At 38.7% G+C, this 18,994-nt stretch overlaps 2 protein-coding genes across 5 annotated transcripts in view; both read right to left on the bottom strand.

Moving 5' to 3' along the window:
- Window positions 1-726: 726 nt before the first annotated feature.
- On the bottom strand, window positions 727-3,474 carry LOC107659013 (claudin-34-like). The gene is made up of 2 exons (XM_016447777.1): window positions 3,390-3,474; window positions 727-1,677 (listed from the first exon to the last, which is right to left on the bottom strand). The coding sequence occupies exon 2, from the start codon at window positions 1,572-1,574 to the stop codon at window positions 840-842; it is 735 nt and encodes a 244-aa protein (XP_016303263.1). The 5' UTR covers window positions 1,575-1,677; window positions 3,390-3,474; the 3' UTR covers window positions 727-839.
- A 1,734-nt stretch (window positions 3,475-5,208) lies between these two features.
- Window positions 5,209-18,994, bottom strand: part of LOC107659040 (protein Shroom2-like) — a 48,489-nt gene continuing 34,703 nt past the window's right edge. For 3 of the 4 annotated variants that reach the window (XM_016447837.1, XM_016447835.1, XM_016447836.1), the window contains 10 exons: window positions 18,966-18,983; window positions 18,468-18,587; window positions 15,728-18,275; window positions 15,260-15,342; window positions 12,115-12,138; window positions 10,799-11,383; window positions 9,541-10,119; window positions 7,636-7,816; window positions 7,262-7,534; window positions 5,209-6,528 (listed from right to left, as the gene is read on the bottom strand). In XM_016447837.1, coding sequence (XP_016303323.1) covers window positions 6,256-6,528; window positions 7,262-7,534; window positions 7,636-7,816; window positions 9,541-10,119; window positions 10,799-11,383; window positions 12,115-12,138; window positions 15,260-15,342; window positions 15,728-18,275; window positions 18,468-18,587; window positions 18,966-18,983 — 4,684 coding nt within the window. In that variant the 3' untranslated portion in view covers window positions 5,209-6,255. The remainder of the gene's footprint in view (window positions 6,529-7,261; window positions 7,535-7,635; window positions 7,817-9,540; window positions 10,120-10,798; window positions 11,384-12,114; window positions 12,139-15,259; window positions 15,343-15,727; window positions 18,276-18,467; window positions 18,588-18,965; window positions 18,984-18,994) is intronic. The other variant, XM_016447838.1, reaches the window with a different exon arrangement.

Below are 18,994 nucleotides of genomic sequence, written 5' to 3'. Positions count from 1 at the left end.
AATTATATAAATTAGAATAATAAATGTAAATTTTTACATACATTTTCTTTATACATATACACACACACACGCTATTAAAAGTTTGGGGTCAGTACGATTTTTAAAAAAATAAATTGATACTTATTTAGCAAGGGCACATTCAATTGATCGCAAGTGACAGTAAAGACTTCCACACTGTTACACAAAAATTATATTTAAAAAAAGCTTTCTATTTATTAAACTATCCTAAAAACAAGTATTATGGTTTCCACAAATATATCAACTCTTTAAGGATCATGTGACACTGAAAACTGCTGAAAATTCAGCTTTCATTATAGGAATAAATTAAACCCTAAGCCCATTTAAAAAAAAAAAAAAAAATTAAAACAACTTTTTTTATTGCTGTTTTTATCATATTTTTCATCAAATAAATGCAGCTTTGTTGAGCATAAGTGACTTTTTTTTTTTTTTTTACTTTAAAAAACCTTACTGAACCCAAGCTTTTAAATTGTGGTAAATGCATACATTACAGACATTTAGGTGAGTATACTCTTATAGCATTGTGTGCCCTGCACATTATGTAACAATAATAAGTCAACTTTAAAAGTCCAGTGTCATAGATATATTAAAAATTTGATACCAATAAAATGGCCTCAAAGTTCAAAGTGCTTGCGTTTATTTCTGTTCATCATTCAGTTACTTTAGTGATTATATAATTACATTACATTCATTTAAATATACTGTAGACATTCGGTTTGGTTTGGGGTCCTCAGATATATAAGTTTTCCTCAAACAGTCAAAGATTTTAAGAAACTGTTAAGAGCCTTCAACGTCCTTCCATAGAGTGATGCACTTTATTATTAAAGCTTCTCTGTTTCATACGCTGGGTTGATCATACCCTCATCCATACTCTCTTTAATTACACCAAGAAAGCCTTCATCCTTTGGATTGTTGTCAAAATGTCCTGTTTCTCCGCTCTTAGGCACTTTGGTTTTGGGATACCTGTAGCACATTAAGAGTAGTCCACTTACAATGAGCAGGCAACCTGAACCGATCCCAATCCCAATCCCTGGACCCACTTCCTGTTTCACTGGAGCAGAAGGCAAGTAGAAGTCAGGCGGGAAGTCTATAGTGAGATTCGCCAGTACAGAATTCATATTCCAAAAGACGGGGACCAACGAACACGCTGCAGTTAACCAGAACAAGGAACCCGCCATCACAAAGGTCAATCTGACATGCCTGTTGTTAACCCCAAAGATGGCATTCCTCACCACATGTCCCGCCACTAGGATTGCGAGCACCCCCACGCCAACAGCAACCATGCAAAGCACCTGGGCGGCTGCTATTTCTGGTGGAGTGAATGAATCTGTAAGGCTGATGCTTTTGCAGATCTCAGTCGAATCCAAAATGTGGCTGTTGAAACAGACCCGCCACACTCCCACCCAGGCCAGTCCTCCGGTGATGACTGTCTGATTGTCCACGTACCATATCCTCCAGTCGTTCACCCCAGAAATGGAGGCTGTCATTATCCAGCCTACGAACCCAAGCACTAGACCCGCAAACTGCCAATGGACTGACTGGGGAAGGTAAGCCATTGCTAAAACTGCTGAGTCCCAACACCAGGTGGTGATGAATATTTCCTCCTCAGGTCTGCACACTGTCCTTCAGGAGCATGGCTACATCGCAGTCATACCACTTCTGTTAGATTAGAGAAAATAAAAAGGCTTTTTTAACCCAACACTAGGGGCAATATGAGGGGACCCCATTCCTAAAATACAACAGCAACTAGTATCATTAAAAAGTTTGGGATCACTAATTTTTTTATTCTGCATTAGTTTGATAAAAAAGTGACAATACTTTTACACCGTTAAAAAATATATTTAAAATGCTGTTCTTTTGGACTTACTATACATATATGATAGGCTATATGACCCCCCCATAATTAAAATTATTTCTGAAGAATTATGTGACACTGATGATTGGAGTAGTGACTGCTGGAAATTAAGCTTTATTACTGTTTTACTGTATTTTTTATCAAATTCGTAGCCTTGGTGTGATAAAAGAATCATTAAATAATAACATTTTTAAATTAAAGATCATTAAAGATTACCAACCAAACCTTTAAATGGTAGAGCATATTTTCATGTAAAAGTGCATTTATACTGTGTCGGAAATATAGTTAGCATGATATTATGTAGACAACGTGGTAAATGAATTAATTAAAATCATTAAATTCAAAATAATAAAAAATTATAATAAATCAAAATAATATAAATTATAATAAAAGTAAACAATTGACTTTTATTTTGTAATTATACTAAAGCGAAAGAAACTGAAATAAATGCCAAAAGAGAGGCAAATATTATTTGGAAAATATTTAATTGATTTTAAGAAAAGTAACAAAGGCATTTTTTTATTGAAAGCTGTAGAAAAGGATATGATTATTTTTCCAGGGCTGTCAATAAAACAATTGAGTTAATCTCATGATTTCCGACCAGTCAGCACAAAGTAGTCATACAGTAAAATAATTGTTAAACTTTATATGGAAATTTTCCATGGACCACCAACACTCCCTTTGGATTTTGTATGGCCTTTTGTACCTTTAACAATATGACAGTAAAGAGAAAACAGGAAAATACAGGAAGAAAGCAAGGGGAATGGGACAGGGACATGAGGCAAGCCAGACTGAAACCTGCGTCCCACAGTGCCACAGCCTTCTTGACATTTCACAAAACAAGTAAATGTTTGGAATGTACAAAGACAAGAGGACAAGGTCAAGCAACCATTTCAGACTGAAGAAAATGCTTTTCACATGTGTTTAAAAAATTGTGGTGATGAGCGATGTTTCCAGAGGGAGGAAAAAGGACACTGTGTTGAAGGCCAAGCATAAGGCTACGCATTTGAGACCAAACAGAGAAGGAAGAAGAGGACAAAAGAGAGAGAGAGAGAGAGAGAGAGAGAGAGAGAGAGAGAGGGAGCACTAATATTTCCTGCCTGGCTCCCTGCACACCTGGGGTTGTGGAATGTTCCAGGATAAGCTGAAAGGTCATTTACAATCATCAGTTTCTTCACGCACAGGAATCAGAGATGGCGACAAATTAATAGAGCTTTAGATCATTGATTTCCATGGGAATTGAACACTTTGCCAACCCCCACCCCCAGTAAATAACTCCCCCATATTACTGCCCAATATATTAAATAGACAAAATATGTCATATTTATTGTTGCAAAATGTATTGAGCACATTCAGTTGTTCTATAACCTTATATGACCTTTTCGCTATTTCCAGCAGTTTCTCAAGCTCTTGTTAAACTTTATAGTCAACATTTGTGTAAAGCCGATTGATAAAGTAGGCTATAGCCTATACATCCTTCGAAATGTCAATAAATAAAACACAAACTCGTGCTTACCTGTGAAATGTTTTGATCTCCGAAGGATCTTCTAAATTGTAAATCACTTCATCTAAAGTACAGGATCCTCACCTGTGCCGCTCAAACGGAGCTAGTGGAAATGACAACTTTGCGAACTGACAAGTACAAGTCAAACACAACTGTGGTTAATGATTAATGTAGCATATCCAATAAATGGATAAAAGAGGGCGGGGAGGATCAATGCAAAACAATGAAAAGTTACTATACTATTACCATAAACCTGTGTATTGTTTAGGCCTATCCAGGTGGTCAGTTGAACATGACGTAGGTGTTTTGTGTAATATTCTTTGAGAACGTCCCTGAATTGTACGTGTGTTCACATGATAATGTAACGTGTTGCGTAGCTGTAAACACAAGCAGCCACAGTTGCGTAAAAGGTAGGTATGCATTATTTTTTAATATCATATTTCAAATGATCAATAAAGCCTGACAACAATCGCATCATCTTTTTCTTTTAGTTTCTTCATCTTAAATCACGTATTCTATTTTTTTTCCACACTGCTCCAGCTAATGCGTTTTGGAGTAAACGTCGAAAAGCAGATTATTTTTTCTATTACTGTTTTCAGATTTTAAAATAATACGCTTACATTGAAATATATTGAACGCCATAATATTATGTTAAGTTGCGCCGTTGTTTTGCTCAACCACTATCGGGTGAGTTTTACATGTCAAAGTCTCTTTCCTGATTGGCCAAGGCAATAAGACTTTAGGCTATCTGAAGTTAAATATTAGGTGATCAGAGCTTTTCAGATAAAACCATGATTGCTTAGAGAATCAAGAAATAGAAGGATTGAATCAAGTAATAAAAGTTTAAATTGCCAGTATAATTACACTAAAACGTCATTCCTTTAATTTGGATGATCAACTCAATGTAATTAAAGTTTAGAACCTAAAAAATTTATAATTATTTATTTAAAATGATGCAGACTTACATGATAGGAACAACAATATTAAAAAGTATTTTACCTCACAGATTATCAGACACTTTTTTGTTTGTAGAATAAATCTTGATTGACAAATACATGTGCTATTTCTACAATAATATCGGAAACAATGAATTTGTGTCACACTGCATCCATGCCATAAAGTGTCAGTATAAAGCAATAAAGACCATCCTGAGCTGTGGCATGAAAGACAGCATTCATTGCATGCTTTAAAAGCCTTCCAAAATAATGTTACTGGTAAAGCAGCTAAAAAAAAAAAAAAAGACATACTTGTGGAATCTGAGCCAGTTATATATCAGCTAAATTCAACATGATCATAAAGTAATACATGCAGTCTTTTCTACACAATGTATCTTTTATGAAAAAAGATTTGACACTGAAATATAATAATTACGAGGAACAAAGTTAATACACTCATGACACGGCTTTTAATTATCTATCTGCAAAATTGTTACTACTTACTATATTACATGTTAAGTTGCTGTGTAAATGTACAGGACATTTTAGACTGGAATATGATGCATTTTTTTCTCCGTTTATATGCATTTTGAGTCTATTCTGACCACATAAATAAACACGAAACCACAAATGTGACCCTGGAGCACAAAACCAATCATAAGTAGCACAGGTAGATATTTTGTAAATTTCCTACCGTAAATATATCAAAACTTAATTTTTGATTAGTAATATGCATTGCTAAGAACTCCATTTGGACAACATTAAAGGCGATTTTCTCAATATTTTTTTTTCTTTTTGCACCCTCAGATTCCAGATTTTCAAAAAGTTGTATCTCCACCAAATATGGTCCTATCCTAACAAACCATACATCAGTGGAAAGCTTATTTATTCAGATGATGATGATTTCAAAAATGGATCCTTATGACTGGTTTTGTGGTCCAGGGTCACAAATATCTTACAGATGAAAATATAAATGACACAAACACATGATGTGGAGTAAAAGACAGCTGGTATTTTATAGACAAGCACTGAATCCTTAGTGAAATAATATTGTATCGTTTAGGCAAGTCTTTCAGAATACTTACAGTCAGTCCTAATTTTGATGCATTGTTTGGTGATATATCATACATTCATCTATAAAAAGTGTGCAGACTAAAGTGGTAGTTTGCTTGGCTAAAATGAAGTGAAAGAGTACAATTCTAGCCTATTCTAGTTATATACAAAGATTCAAAAGGCTAAAATAAATTACTAAAAATATAATTGAATTATTTTAAACATGACCAGGATAGAGACACATGTCCTTTGAAATTATGCACCATCAAAAAGTCATTTTCGGAAGTTAATTACAACCTCCTGGTGTAAATAGAAACAGCTGACATGTGCAAAGCTTTATGCCACCGGGATTTGAGTGCATGTTTGAATCACAAGAGTTTGTATTGGCGTTCAGGCATAAGACATTTTGAGGTGTCTTTCATTGCCCTCTAGTGGTTAAAAAGATACAGCACAGTGAGTGACCACGGCATGTACATACAGAGTGTCAAGTTTTGAGAGCACATTGGTGCAAAAAGGTCATGATCTATTTAAACCGATGTGGGGGAAAAAAATTAAAAGTGTCTTTAAAAATTATTATTATTTCACCATAGAATTCTATGGGTCGTGTAACATTGGAACGTCATGAAAGTATAAGATCAATGAAAGTATAAGATCAGCTGACAGGTGATTTGGTCAAATCATGATCTAAAAGTGCCCAGCACTTTCACAGTCTTTATGAGTCTTGCCAAAATGCTGTCTGCTGGGGCAGACAAGAAGCACTCAATATATGACCAGAATGCAATTCCATTGGCAGTAAATGGACCACATTAAGTACTGCTTTGGAACCCTGTTATTTAGGGTGACGTCAAGCGAGTTGCTCTGGATCACTGCATAAACTGTTTTTTAAGTCCTCAGTTGGTTGTCCTCTGGTCCATTGGGAGACTGTCCATCAGACACTTGAGCTGCTCCTCCCCCAGTTTGATCTTGTCCTCGAGCTTGCGCTGCTCAATAATAAGGGCAGACTTCATCTTCACAAAGTGCTCATAGTCAGCCATATTCTCCTCTGACAGGTAGCTCGCCAGGATGTCGTAGACCACACGTTCTCTCCTGTCAAGGTTCTCCTTCAGCTCCTTGGCATCCTCATGTTGACGGATCAGCAGTTTGCGTTTCTCTGTCAGTGTACGCTGCAGAAAGATGATGAACATTTTCAATAAAAGAACAATTCAATCAAAATCATTCTTTTATCTTTAAATGCAAAGCACCTTGTAAAAGTTTTTGGCCAGGAATGTTTGTGTGTGTGTGTGTGTATAATCATGTGACACTGAAGACTGGAGTATTGGCTGCTAAAAATTCAGTGTTGCAATCAAAGGAATAAATGACATTTTAAAATATATTAAAATAGAAAACAGTTCTTTTACACTGTAATCTTATTTCACAATATATATATATGTATATACATGTGTCCTATACATGTGTGTATAGGACACAAAACATGACTCTATATACAAATAAGTGCATTTTAATTATCTGGTAGCCCATTTAAATCTATATAAAAGCTATGGTACTAGAATAGTAATGTAATTTATACCATGGTACACAGTTATTACCATTTTCCATAGTACCAATTTAAGGCTCTACGGATTAAGATTGTAAGGAAACAGTAAAGGATAGGGGAAGAAAAAAAACAGGATCTGGAAGTGATGTGAGCTGGACTCAAAGCGGTTCAATCTGTGTCAGCAGTAGGCCATATCTCTGGCATAACATGCTACTTTTATGTTAATGCCATTTTCCAGCCTTTATAATATTCTGTGTTCTTTTTCAGCCTATTTTCTTATGCTTTTTGAAACTGTTAATTCTGGACGTCATTCCTCCGCAACATCAATCCTGCTTTCCCACATCCCTCATTTTCCTTCTCACCCTCTCCTCCAGTGAAGCGTCTTCCTCCAGGCTGTTCAGAGCATTCTCTACTCGGGCCAAGCGTCCAGACAGAGACAGCAGAAGGTTGACCACTTTATCAAGATCTCCAACGAACATACGGAACTTTTCGAGTTCATTAGGCTTGCAGACACCCTGTACGATGGCCTCCACATCCTCCCCAAGAGCGTTGTTGTCTTGCACGTCCTCCTGTAGACTCTCCTGAGCTTCCCTCAACACCTGCAACTTCTTGCTGAGACTGTCAATCAACTCATGCTGCGATGAGAAAGAAAAACAAGGACAAAGTTACTTGATACAATGGACTAGTAAGAAGTATCTGATTATATCACAGATGTGTTGCTACAGCATGTTAGTACCTTCTTGCTGGCAATATCACTTTCATTGTCCTCGTCCAGCTCCTCCTCTGAGTTGTGTTCCACACTCTGTTCCTGCATGTCCTTTATCTTAATTAACAGCTCTGCTTTGGGTGCAGATGTACTGTAGTAGGTTGAATTAGTCACTAAAGCAGTGGCTGCCACCAGGCTGTCCTCCTCTTTCCTGAAAACCCACAGATGACTTTTATGAGAAACATAAATTGATCATAATGGATCCAAACACCACAGAATTACATGTGACAAAAACAATCAAACAGTGATGTGAGTTTGAGGCAGGATTATCTGTTCGCTCTAACAATGGCAGATATGAGTGTTTAATCATAATTATTTTTGCTATTCAGTTTCAGTGACTTCAGATTTACACAAAAAGTCTGCCAGATTGCTAGATGAGTTAGTGCCCCAGATCTGCAACAAGAAAAATAAAACATGCTTATGAATCATAACTTGAATGAGGAAGTAGATTGGACAGGCTACAATTTAAATATTCACTAAATACCTTTCTCAGTTTTTATTTTTATTTTTATTAAAACCACATGGGTAGGGCTCAACAGCAACACTGACCTACTGATTAAAAAATAATAATAAACGGAACATCAAACATACAAGTATATTCTTGTATAGGGTTGTAATTAAAGGGATAGTTCACCCAAAAACGAAAATTCTGTCATTAATTACTCACCCCCATGTAGGGATATGCCTGTATCAATTTTTCATGTTGCGATTAATTGCTAATGCTTTTATCACGGTATGTGGTATTATCACGATATTGAAATTTAGTTTTAAAAAAGTGCTGTCATAATACAGTATAATAGGTTTAATAACTTTTTTCTTATAACAAAAATAACTGAACATTTAAATGCAATAAAGAAATACAGAAAAATGTATAAAGTTAAAAGTTTTACACAGATTAAAGTGCAAAAGAACTATAAAGACCAATAGGTATCACTTTACAATAAGACCTCATTCAGCAGAATGACAATAAAGCTCAACTTGAACTTGAACTTGAACACGATCAAGGTCCAGAAACATAGTAAGGACATTGTTAATATAATCCACGTGACATCAGTGGTACAACCATAATTTTATGAGAATACTTTGTGTGCAAAGAAAACAAAAATAACGACTTTATTCAACAATTCGTCTTCTCCGCATCACCCTGGCGCCATTTTGGAGAGTATCATACGTAAACAACGTATGCTGTTCTGTGTCAGCTGCAACACGTGGATACGTTGTTTACGTTTTGATCTGAACGTAAACAACGTATCCGCGTACATACATGTGATACTCTCCAAAATGGCACCAGGGTTACGCGGAGGAGATGAATTGTTGAATGAAGTCGTTATTTTTGTTTTCTTTGTGTACAAAAAGTATTCTCGTAGCTTCGTAAAATTACGGTTGAACCACTGATGTCACATGGATTATTTTAACGATGTCCTTACTAAGTTTCTGGACCTTAATCGTGGAGACACAGAGCTGTCAGATTCCATCAAAAGCGGATATTCTCCAAAATGGCACCAGGGTGACGCGGAGGAGATGAATTGTTGAATGAAGTCGTTATTTTTGTTTTCTTTGTGTACAAAAAGTATTCTCGTAGCTTCGTAAAATTACGGTTGAACCACTGATGTCACATGGATTATTTTAACGATGTCCTTACTAAGTTTCTGGACCTTAATCGTGGAGACAGAGAGCTGTCAGATTCCATCAAAAATATCTTAATTTGTGTTCCGAAGATGAACGGAAGTCTTACGGGTTTGGAACAACATGAGGGTGAGTAATTAATGACAGAATTTAAATTTTTGGGTGAACTATCCCTTTAAGGGCAAATTCCTAGAATACATAAATAAAAAAATTTTCAAACTGAGGAAATAGGAATACAGAAATACTGACTTCTCCACAGAGTTGCGAGGAGAGAGCTGTTTAGGTGCAGCTTTCCTGCGCTGTTGGGCCTCTTCCAGTAGCTGCTCTCCTTGAGGGAAAATCCCCTCCATCAGATCCATGGTGGTCTTCATCTTACTCTGGTCTAAAATGTCCACTAGGGACTTGTCTTTGTCCATTATGTCTCTAGCAAGCTCCTTTCTTTTTTCGTCATCTTCTGACCGTGAGGGATGTGAAGACACTCCGTTGCTGCTTTGATCAGACGAAGAGGCCGTCTGCAGGCCATGTAACGCATAAGATACTGGGTTCACACTGGTTTGTGGACCCTGGTCTTTCAGAGGGCCAATATCTGCTTCTCTTGGATCAGGCCCCTGGTCCTTTTGCCTGGTGTAAGTACAGAACAGAGAGTATGACTGATCCGGGTTTCCCAAACTCTGAAGATGAGTTACTCCAGGTCCTTGAGAGCTGACAGGGGTCTCGATGGGCAGGTCGAGATATTGTCGACTTTCTTTTTCGGTGTCACTCTCGGAGTGGACAATCTTAATGGGAACTTTCTTCACTGACGTGTTCTCATCTTTACCCCTATCCATCCTGGTAAACAACAATGATGAAAACAGAAACGTGTTATGGTGAATGAAAGAAATTCAACATAAGAAAAACTAGGTAACTATGCAAAAGAATAAACACAACAAGGACAGGAAAAACAATTTTCATGGGTATAATCTGTGTAGAAAAACATGAAATGTGATCTTTTACTTCAGGCTAGCAGGCTTTGCATACAGGAAAACAAGAAATGTCAGTTCCTGTGACCAAATCCATGCATATAGTTAAGAATCATACAACAATGTCACTATAACCCAAATGTCCAGTTCAAAACCTTGGTCTTCTCCAGGCTGTAAGACTACTAAAAAGTTGCCATATTCCAGCAAAAACAAAGCACCAGAAATTATATTCTTAAACAGTCTTTAGTCAAGGCTGGGGGGATTCCCTCTTATGACTGATCTGAAGAACTGCAGCACACATGGGCAATCTGCAGTAAGGACACATATGAATAAGCTCCTTGTAGGTGCATGAATACAATAAAGAGACAGTCAGAGAAGCACTGTCATTAAATTACTGGGCTGTAGGGAGAGTTTCCAGTGATGGTTTTAAGATTGCAGCTGAGAGGAGCCCAACTGTGGTTTGCCAGTGGAAATCTCCCTGAATTCCAGCACAGACCTGAAAGAATTCCTGAACGGCGGAATTTAACTCTAAACACACAAAGTCTTACCTTCCAGGAGCTTCATCTTGTATGGAGACGGAGACAGGGGGCTTGTCAGTCAGCCTCTGGGGAGCAAACTGGGGCGAGGGCGAACGCTGCCCATCCATGGTGGGCTGGGTCGGGCCAGCGGTTAGTTGGGTGGGCAGGACAGCTGGAGGGGGAGGAGGTGGAAAGGGAGGAGGCACAAGCTCTTGTTGTAGCTCCTCCTCCCTGGTTGGCCCTTTGCTGTGCTGTTCGGAACCCTTCCAGGGAACAGGGACTGAAAGAGGGGCGGAGCTTTGATTGTTGACAGGAGAAAGTGAGGCCAAGACTCCTCCTCGTGATCCAGGCTGGACCTCCTGAAATTTGCTAAGAGGAGGACGTGTGCCCTCAGGGCATTTGTACTTCTCCAGATGGGGCAAGAGAACAGAGCTCTTGTTTTTGGAGAGGGCTGATGGTTCACTGCGATTGCTATGGTCAGAGAAATGCTGTGCAGTTTTATGATGACTGGATGGAGGATCTAAAGCCTTTTTCTCCAGGTCTTCAGTCAAAGCCAAAGGAGGTGCTTCTGGTTTCTCTTTGCATACGAGTTCACTGTATCCTTTCTCATTTAACCTAAGAAAACAAAGGAGAAATGCTTTGAAGTCAAATTCTCAATCCACCAATGCACGCAACCAAAGAAGATTTATCAAAGGCCCAGACTCTGAATGTATTTGTCCTTTTTGGCACACAAAGCCTCACTGTGTTCAGCGTAAATCGATAGGCAGGCAGACATTTCTCCCACATTTCACCATCTATCCATGGTAACTCCCAGGCTGGCTGTCATACCCAGCATATTTCTGTTCCCACAAGTCTGTCATGCTGTGGAGAATGAATGAGCTTTCCCCTGCAGCGACTGGCAAAGAGAACGCTTTTCCCTTCTTAATCTTGATTGTTTTCGTTTATGTTTTTACTCTCTTCCTTGTTTACTTAAGATTTATGGTGGGCAGAGAGGGACAAGGCGGCTCTTGTTTGAATATTTTATATAAAATTGCTTGGGAAAGAAACTCAAATATTACAACAACCTATGAAAGTAACTTAAATAGATATTAAATATAAATATAACTTAAAAAGATATTAAACATAAATGTATTTCTTTACAGTCTTAGCAAGCCACCTATTACAAACATCTATCAGGGATGGATGGTCTGATGGTATATATTTATACCATGCGACATTAGAAATGTGTCAACTGTACAATTTATAATAATTTTGGTGATACCTCCCACCATCAATATGTGCAAAGGAACTATACCAATTAAAAAAATCTACTGAACTGCACAGAAAGACACGGTATACTGAATTACCTGCTGGGTGTATAGAACCAGTGGCTGTGCTCCAAAGAAAGAGACATAAAGAAGTAGTGAATAGTTGTAGAATGGTTAGTGGTTATACTACCGTTGAAAAGTTTGTGGTCTGTAAGATTTTTAAAAAGTTTTGAAGTGTCTTATGCTCACCTATGCTTTATTTATTTAATCAAAATACAGTAATTTTGTTAAAAAAAAAAGTATAACTTAAAATTACAGTTTTCTATTTTATTATATTTAAAATTATATTTATACCTGTGATGGCAAAGCTGAATCTTGATTCAGAAATCACTGTAATATGCTGATTTAGTGCTTAAGAAACATTTCTTATTATCAATGTTGAAAACAGTGCTTAATATTTTTGTGGAAACAATTTTTCGGGATTCATGAATATATGAATATAATTAACAAAGAACAGCATTTTTTTTGAATATTTATTTTTAACAACGTAAAAGTCTCTCACTTTTGATCAATATAATGCATCCTTGCTGATTTAAAATATCAATCTTAAAAAGCAAAAAAATCTGAAAAATCTTACGGACCTAAAACTTTTGAAGGGTAGTGTACAAAAGGAAGACAAAAGGCAAAGTGCAGAAAAAAGTATGAACTTTAAGAGTCATTCTCAATGTTATCTGAAACATGCTTTCATTGCAGATGTCATTAGTATTGCTTGCATGCATGGGTAACATTCAAGTAGGATGCAGGTTCTTTCTGATACTATAGTGTCTAACACATCCATTTGATCTCAACATGATCTGGCATGCAGAACGTCTCTGCTGTAATACTATGTAAGCTCTTGTCCACAACACCCCACCTATAATCAAACATCAGTCTCTTGCTAACTAACCTTGTTTGATAAAGTTCATATGACAAAACATCTACCAGTACTAGAAACGTCTAATGGAGAGACATACCAAACATCGCTCCACGTGGATAAGCAACTGTTTCATTGTTTACTAAGCATTTTACATGCAAAACACTGACCTGCATTCACCTATTAAGTAAAAACAGAATGAAGACAAGAAAAGTATCATTAACTGATAACTAAAAACTAAGAAAACACCTCTAAAAAATTAATCTCACAGACTCAGGATGACTCAAACATCATCGGAAAGACTTCAAACAGAAAAGTCCATAATCCAGGTACTCATGCTGCTGTCCATATAAAGCTGCTATAAAACAACTAAATAGCAATCCTTGCATTAAATATGAAACTTGACTGTATGAGAAGCAGCGCTCACCTCTGATGATTGGGAGTTCTCATCTCAGCAACAGGTGCTTCCTGGAGCCCTGAACATATGTAATCTCAACCTGGGTGGGGCTAAAATGCTTGTAGCTCAATTGAAATGCTTCCAACTGGATTTAGTCCACACTAGCTGACTGTACTTATAAAAGTCAACAGTTGCAAAAGAGTTTTCTAACATTAGAAGTCTCTGTCAATGTCAGTCACTTACTGACATAAAGAATCCTTTCAGCTAGGACTTTTCAGCTATGACTTTCAGCTAGATTTTTATAATTGAGTTGTGCGTGTTTGCACGCAAGTAAAATGACTGGGTGGCAGACAGGAAAACTTTGACATTTAAAAAACGATTTCTAAGAAACTCATAGCGCTATGAAGTGAAGATGCAGGTCTATGGTATAATTCATAGTTTGCTCTGCACAGCACCTTAATTACATGCAAGAATCAAGACAAAACCTTTCATAGGGGGCAATTTACAAGGCTTTGGATGATGGATGTTTGGCGGTAACATGCTTATTCAAGTTTGCCACTCCTTACGTCTACACATAGGATTCTAAGAGAATGACCCAGAGAAGCCAAAGGATGATATGCCTGAAAAGTTATGGTTATATAAATACAAGAAGGTTAGATAAATATTAAGATAGGTCAGGTAGGTCATCTGTTACACACGCACACAACTGGAAGCTGTTTGTGACATTAGAAAATTATCTTGTTGCTGTTGCTTTGATAGACAGAGTCAAATTAATGGTAAGGTAAACTGAAACTTTAATTAGCATCTCAAACATTGAGAGTACATATCCAATTTGACCTGAATCACACTACTGGAGCCCCACCTAAAAAGTCTGCATGTAAAAGGAATAACATCCCAGCCATCTATCTCTTATCCTTAAACTGCATCTTCAAAGGACACAGTTTCTTTCATTCTGTGTTTTCTAGATTTTAGTGGGAGAAGTGATAGATAAGTGAGGATCAATTTAACATGTTTCACAGGCTAGACATGATTTCAAAACTTGCAAAGGTAACTGGAGGTCATTTCATGCTCAGCAAACCACATTATCAGGCTGCAAGTTTTCCAACAGTAGAATTGTAAAAACTGTAGCTTCACACAGTTAATGCTACTTCCTTTCTGTGCCAGTTAGATACATTATTCAAGCACACAATATACATACAAGCCTTCTATTCTTCATCCAGATGGTTTTAAAATTCAGAATGTTCGGCATTAAGCATTGAAGTTTCTCCTTAGCAGAGTACAGGGCTACCATTCATGCTTCTTTCAGGATAAAATGCAATACCTACTAATTACATAATTATGTAGAGTAAAACTTCAATTAAATCTTATCTTTGCAAAGTTTTACAACTTTAAAATACTGAAATGAGGCAAAATATCTTAAAAAAAGCCCTTTAAAGAAGTAGGAAGAGCAAAAATTTAATTTAGGCTGTTATTTTACTCTTTGGCCTTATTATGAATGGACTTATTGGACACTTCCTATGTCACACTCACATGCCTACACCTCAAACCCATCTCGTTGTAACAAAGCCCAGTCAGTGAGGATAGCAGTGCTGTCACAGCTGGGCTAAATCCCAAAGCTGCAAGGACCATAAAGAGTCTACTGTTTGTCTTTGACCCAACGGGAGCTGACTGATGGCCCAACTGTGGATTTCTGTATGCAACAAGGTCAAGATCAGAGCCATTAGCACAGGAATAGTTTCACCGACACACTGACAGAGTCTCAGCGAGGAAGAGTTGTTTGGCTTAGTTTCAAACAAGCCCAGAAGTATCATAATAATCATGACAAAAAAGTATGTTAAAAGTGATATTTAATAAGCACATTAAAATTATGTATTATCTTTTTACTCTTTAACACAACTTGCAAGGCAATGGAAAAATAACAAAACAGCACTCACCTTGTACTATTCTTATCCTGTTCGCAGAGATTTTTCTCAGGCTTGGAATAGTCAGCTGACTTCTTTTCTTGAACTGGAAGTTTCTGGGAGGAATATAATACACATAAAACTTAATCTCCTCGTTCAGGTATTAATATATCTCAACTGCTGTTAACTTTGGCTATTTTAAGACTATTGTCTTTTGTAATTATGGTCTTAGTTGGTTGACATGATTGTGTGATCTTACTTGCAACTTTCCTGGTCTGAGGGTGTGACTTTTAGTTTAATGTTTGACTAAGTTCCGTCTTTTATATTGCTATTCACTGGGGCTATATGTGAGACTCAAGTCACTTTTGATTTATGATGCTTTCTAAATAAAAACAAACTCTGACTCGTGTTTAGTAAACAGTTTACAAAATTTGAACAGATATAACACCAGAATTAAATCACTGATAACTGAGAGACTTCATTAAATATGAAATAACCAACCCGTCCATAGAAGTCAGCAGAAGGGGAGGATCTAGATCTTTCATGCACACAGGTGGGCTTACTCCGTCTCTCATTTCCTGAATCAAGGATGTTATCAGCGGAGTGGTATCGTCCAGATACCCTTGGTTCGGCCGTTTTCCTTTGGTTGTTCCATTTGGCCTCATACTCCGCAAAGCTGCCAAGTCGCTGTTGTTCTAGCATGGCTTGTCGGTTCACTGAATGAGGGCCATCCTGACCTTCATTAAGGTGGTGTTCAGTGGGGGTTGAGCTTTCACTGTTACTCCGCCCTGCTGTGTCACTCTTTGCAGAATAGTGCATGCCTCCAGACTTGGATAGTCTGGTGTCTTCAGATACCTGCAGGTTTTGCTTTGGCATAGGCTTAGGGAAAGCTGGTTTCCCCACTACCTCAAATAATCTGTGCCGATTTTCGAAGGGTGCAGCATTATCAGGCACACTGGAGCGCTCATTAGCTCCTACTTCATGAATTTTATCTGGCTCAGAAAAAGACCGAACTTTCTTCTCTGCAGAAAACCGCTTGCGGCTACCAATGCGAAGCACCTGATTACTCCCTGAGGTGGGTTTGGTAGGTGGGACCTCAGAGACACCTGGAAGCGGAGGTGTGTCTTTCCGAGTGGGACCCTCAGAACCTGGATGCTCAAACAAGACTGGCTCTAGGTCTTTCCTCCTAAAGGATGTAGCCTGGAGGACTCTGGCTTGGGCCTCTTTCAGATGGTCTTTATAAGAGCTGGAAAAGCAGCCATCTGAGGAGGAAGAAGAAGTCCCAGTGGTCTTCCAGACTGCAGGCTCTTCTACAGCTTCAACCGGACTTTCTAAAGTGGCTGCGCTTCGACTCTTTTGAAGCTGGGCCCTCCTCATCTGGATCTCATTGCGCAAGGTGGTGGCAAATCGGTCACTTCGTCGTGCCTGTTTGCCACTCTGACTGTCAAGGGCTTCCTGTTGTGCACTTCCACTGTTGATCTCATCTTGACAGTCCTCCACGTCATTGTGCTCTTGGGCCAGAGAATACAGCATTGGTGTTTTCTGGGGACATATCTTTGACTCGCTTTTAGTTGGAAAGGGTTGTTGTGAGTATTCTTTAAGATGGAGATGACCAGCACTTCTCCTGTGCTCGGGTTGCTTACTTGAGGGATAACTACCAGAATGCTCATCAGAGCTAGACACTTGGTGTTGCTTTTGGCTCCCCCTCAATTCAGAAGGTTTTGTTAACTCAGGTACATACAAGGGATTACTTGGTGCAGAGAAAATGCGATGGTGGTTGTCACTTTGTTTGAAGGGGGCATTGTTGTCTTTATGCTCTGTATCATGGTGCTGTGACTGAGGTGGGAAATAGCGGTCTTTTGCTCCTCCTTGAGAACCTATGGTCATCCTGTCCCGTCCACTGTGTGACATTTCTGAGACTGAAGCTTTAGAGTCATCAACTCTCACTAAAGATGCCTGGGTCATTCCCTGAGTGATATGATGAGAGGTAACTCCAACATTACCGGACATTGATGCAGCTGGCCTAGTTTGATTCTGGCTATTGAGTTGCATGTGGCTGTTTGTGGGCAGCTCCTGCATACTGCTGAAGTAGCCACTGAATGGAGGTTTCAGTGCTGGTATTGTCCTAGTTTGAGCGTGAAAAGTGCCCTCGTCGCTGTATTGCCATGGATGGTATGGAACATGGGCATAGGACTGATGTCTATCTCTGACGTCTGTCGTTGATAGGGAGTATGTCTTGTCTGATGACATACGGGGTGGATACTGATGATGGGCATCGGATGAAATGTAGGGATTTGAGGAATCATTTTTGGATGGCAGGTTATAATCGCGTCGACCCTCAAGACCAGTCTCGTTGACTTGGTGAGACCTTTGTGTGCTTTCATGGGTTTCTCCTGTCTTTTGCAATGCTTTTACCTGAGGCTTTAACTGGGCGTGAACACCAAGGCCTTCAGAGGTGCCTGTGATCAGACCCTTCTCATGAACCTTGGTAGCTGCAAAACTATCACTGCGTGTCGGTGGAGTAGGAGGTGGGGTGGAGGATACCATGTTTTTCTTCATATCTGGAACATGCCAGACAGGTCCAATACTAACTCTTCCAGAGCTTGATTGTCGAGTGCCTGGTTGTTCTTCGGCTTTTGGGATCTCATGGCTACCTGAACTTGAGAGATGCTGCAAGTATCCAAGCCTCTCCTCTTGTCGTACCGCTTCGCTTAGGCTTTGGCTATGTCTGCCATTGCTGTGCCTGCCACTTGAGTCCCACTGATTAATTTTGTACAGCATGTTCTCAGTGGATGCAGCGTTACTTTTGGACAGTGTGTAATCTGGGGTTCCTGAGCTTGTAGAAAAGGAGCTGTAAGCAGAGTCTCGTTTACCACCGCCCAAATGTTCAATGCTGTTATTGTTCGACTTGCTTGGGGAAAGACGACCACGGGGTGAGGGATGCGCGCTATGCTCTAGGCTGTCCATACTCCCCATAGAGCTGAACTGGTCGGATACTCTCTGTAGATTTGTTTGCTCCCAGCCAGTTGAGAGTTCAGAAGAGAATGAACTATGAAAAACAAACACAAGTAAAAAGTGTTTAGGCTGTATATACTTGAAAATGCAACTGCAGTAAGCCATATCAAAAGTTTCTGCCATTCAATGTATATTCGTAAAAGAAAAATAGAGGTCTTCATTCTGAAATCTTTACTGAGAGAAGCAATATAAACAGAAACTAATTATTTTCTGTCTCTCCAATTACCTTGCATCATATCTTGTTTGCCAGACTGGTGAGGGTGTGGACTGGTTTTTGGCCTCTGAGTGGCTCTCGTTGAACTTGGTCGCATGCCAGGAGTGAGGTCTACTCATGGGTTCATTTCTCCTGTGGGCAGCAAACGGGAAAGAGAGAAGGATGGAGAAAGATGTAGAGCAGAGGAGGAAAGATTAGAAAACAAGGCAATAAAATGTTGCTTTGTGAACAGCTGCAAAACGAATGGCAAACACAGATCACCAAGCAGCACTACAACTATTCTAAAGGACAGTAAAGTGTCAAAACATGATAGATGATTATGGAAGTAGTGTAATGATCATGCCAAGAAACAGAGAAGTAGCCTGTGAGCATGCTGATGTTGCAGTCATTCACCATCAACACAAAGTTTTTTAACTGTCAACCACAAAACCTGACAAACACCTACAAACACCATTAAATATCCGTAACCACAAGCCCACTCTCTCAACACTCATACCACAAGCAACATACCCTTTAAATCGGTTCTTTCTGGGATGCAT

This window comes from Sinocyclocheilus anshuiensis, unplaced genomic scaffold, assembly GCF_001515605.1.
Source record: "Sinocyclocheilus anshuiensis isolate Anshui unplaced genomic scaffold, SAMN03320099.WGS_v1.1 scaffold311, whole genome shotgun sequence".
NCBI classification, from domain to species: domain Eukaryota; kingdom Metazoa; phylum Chordata; class Actinopteri; order Cypriniformes; family Cyprinidae; genus Sinocyclocheilus; species Sinocyclocheilus anshuiensis.
Note: the sequence above shows the minus strand (reverse complement) of the source record. Positions and strands in the feature narration are given on the sequence as shown.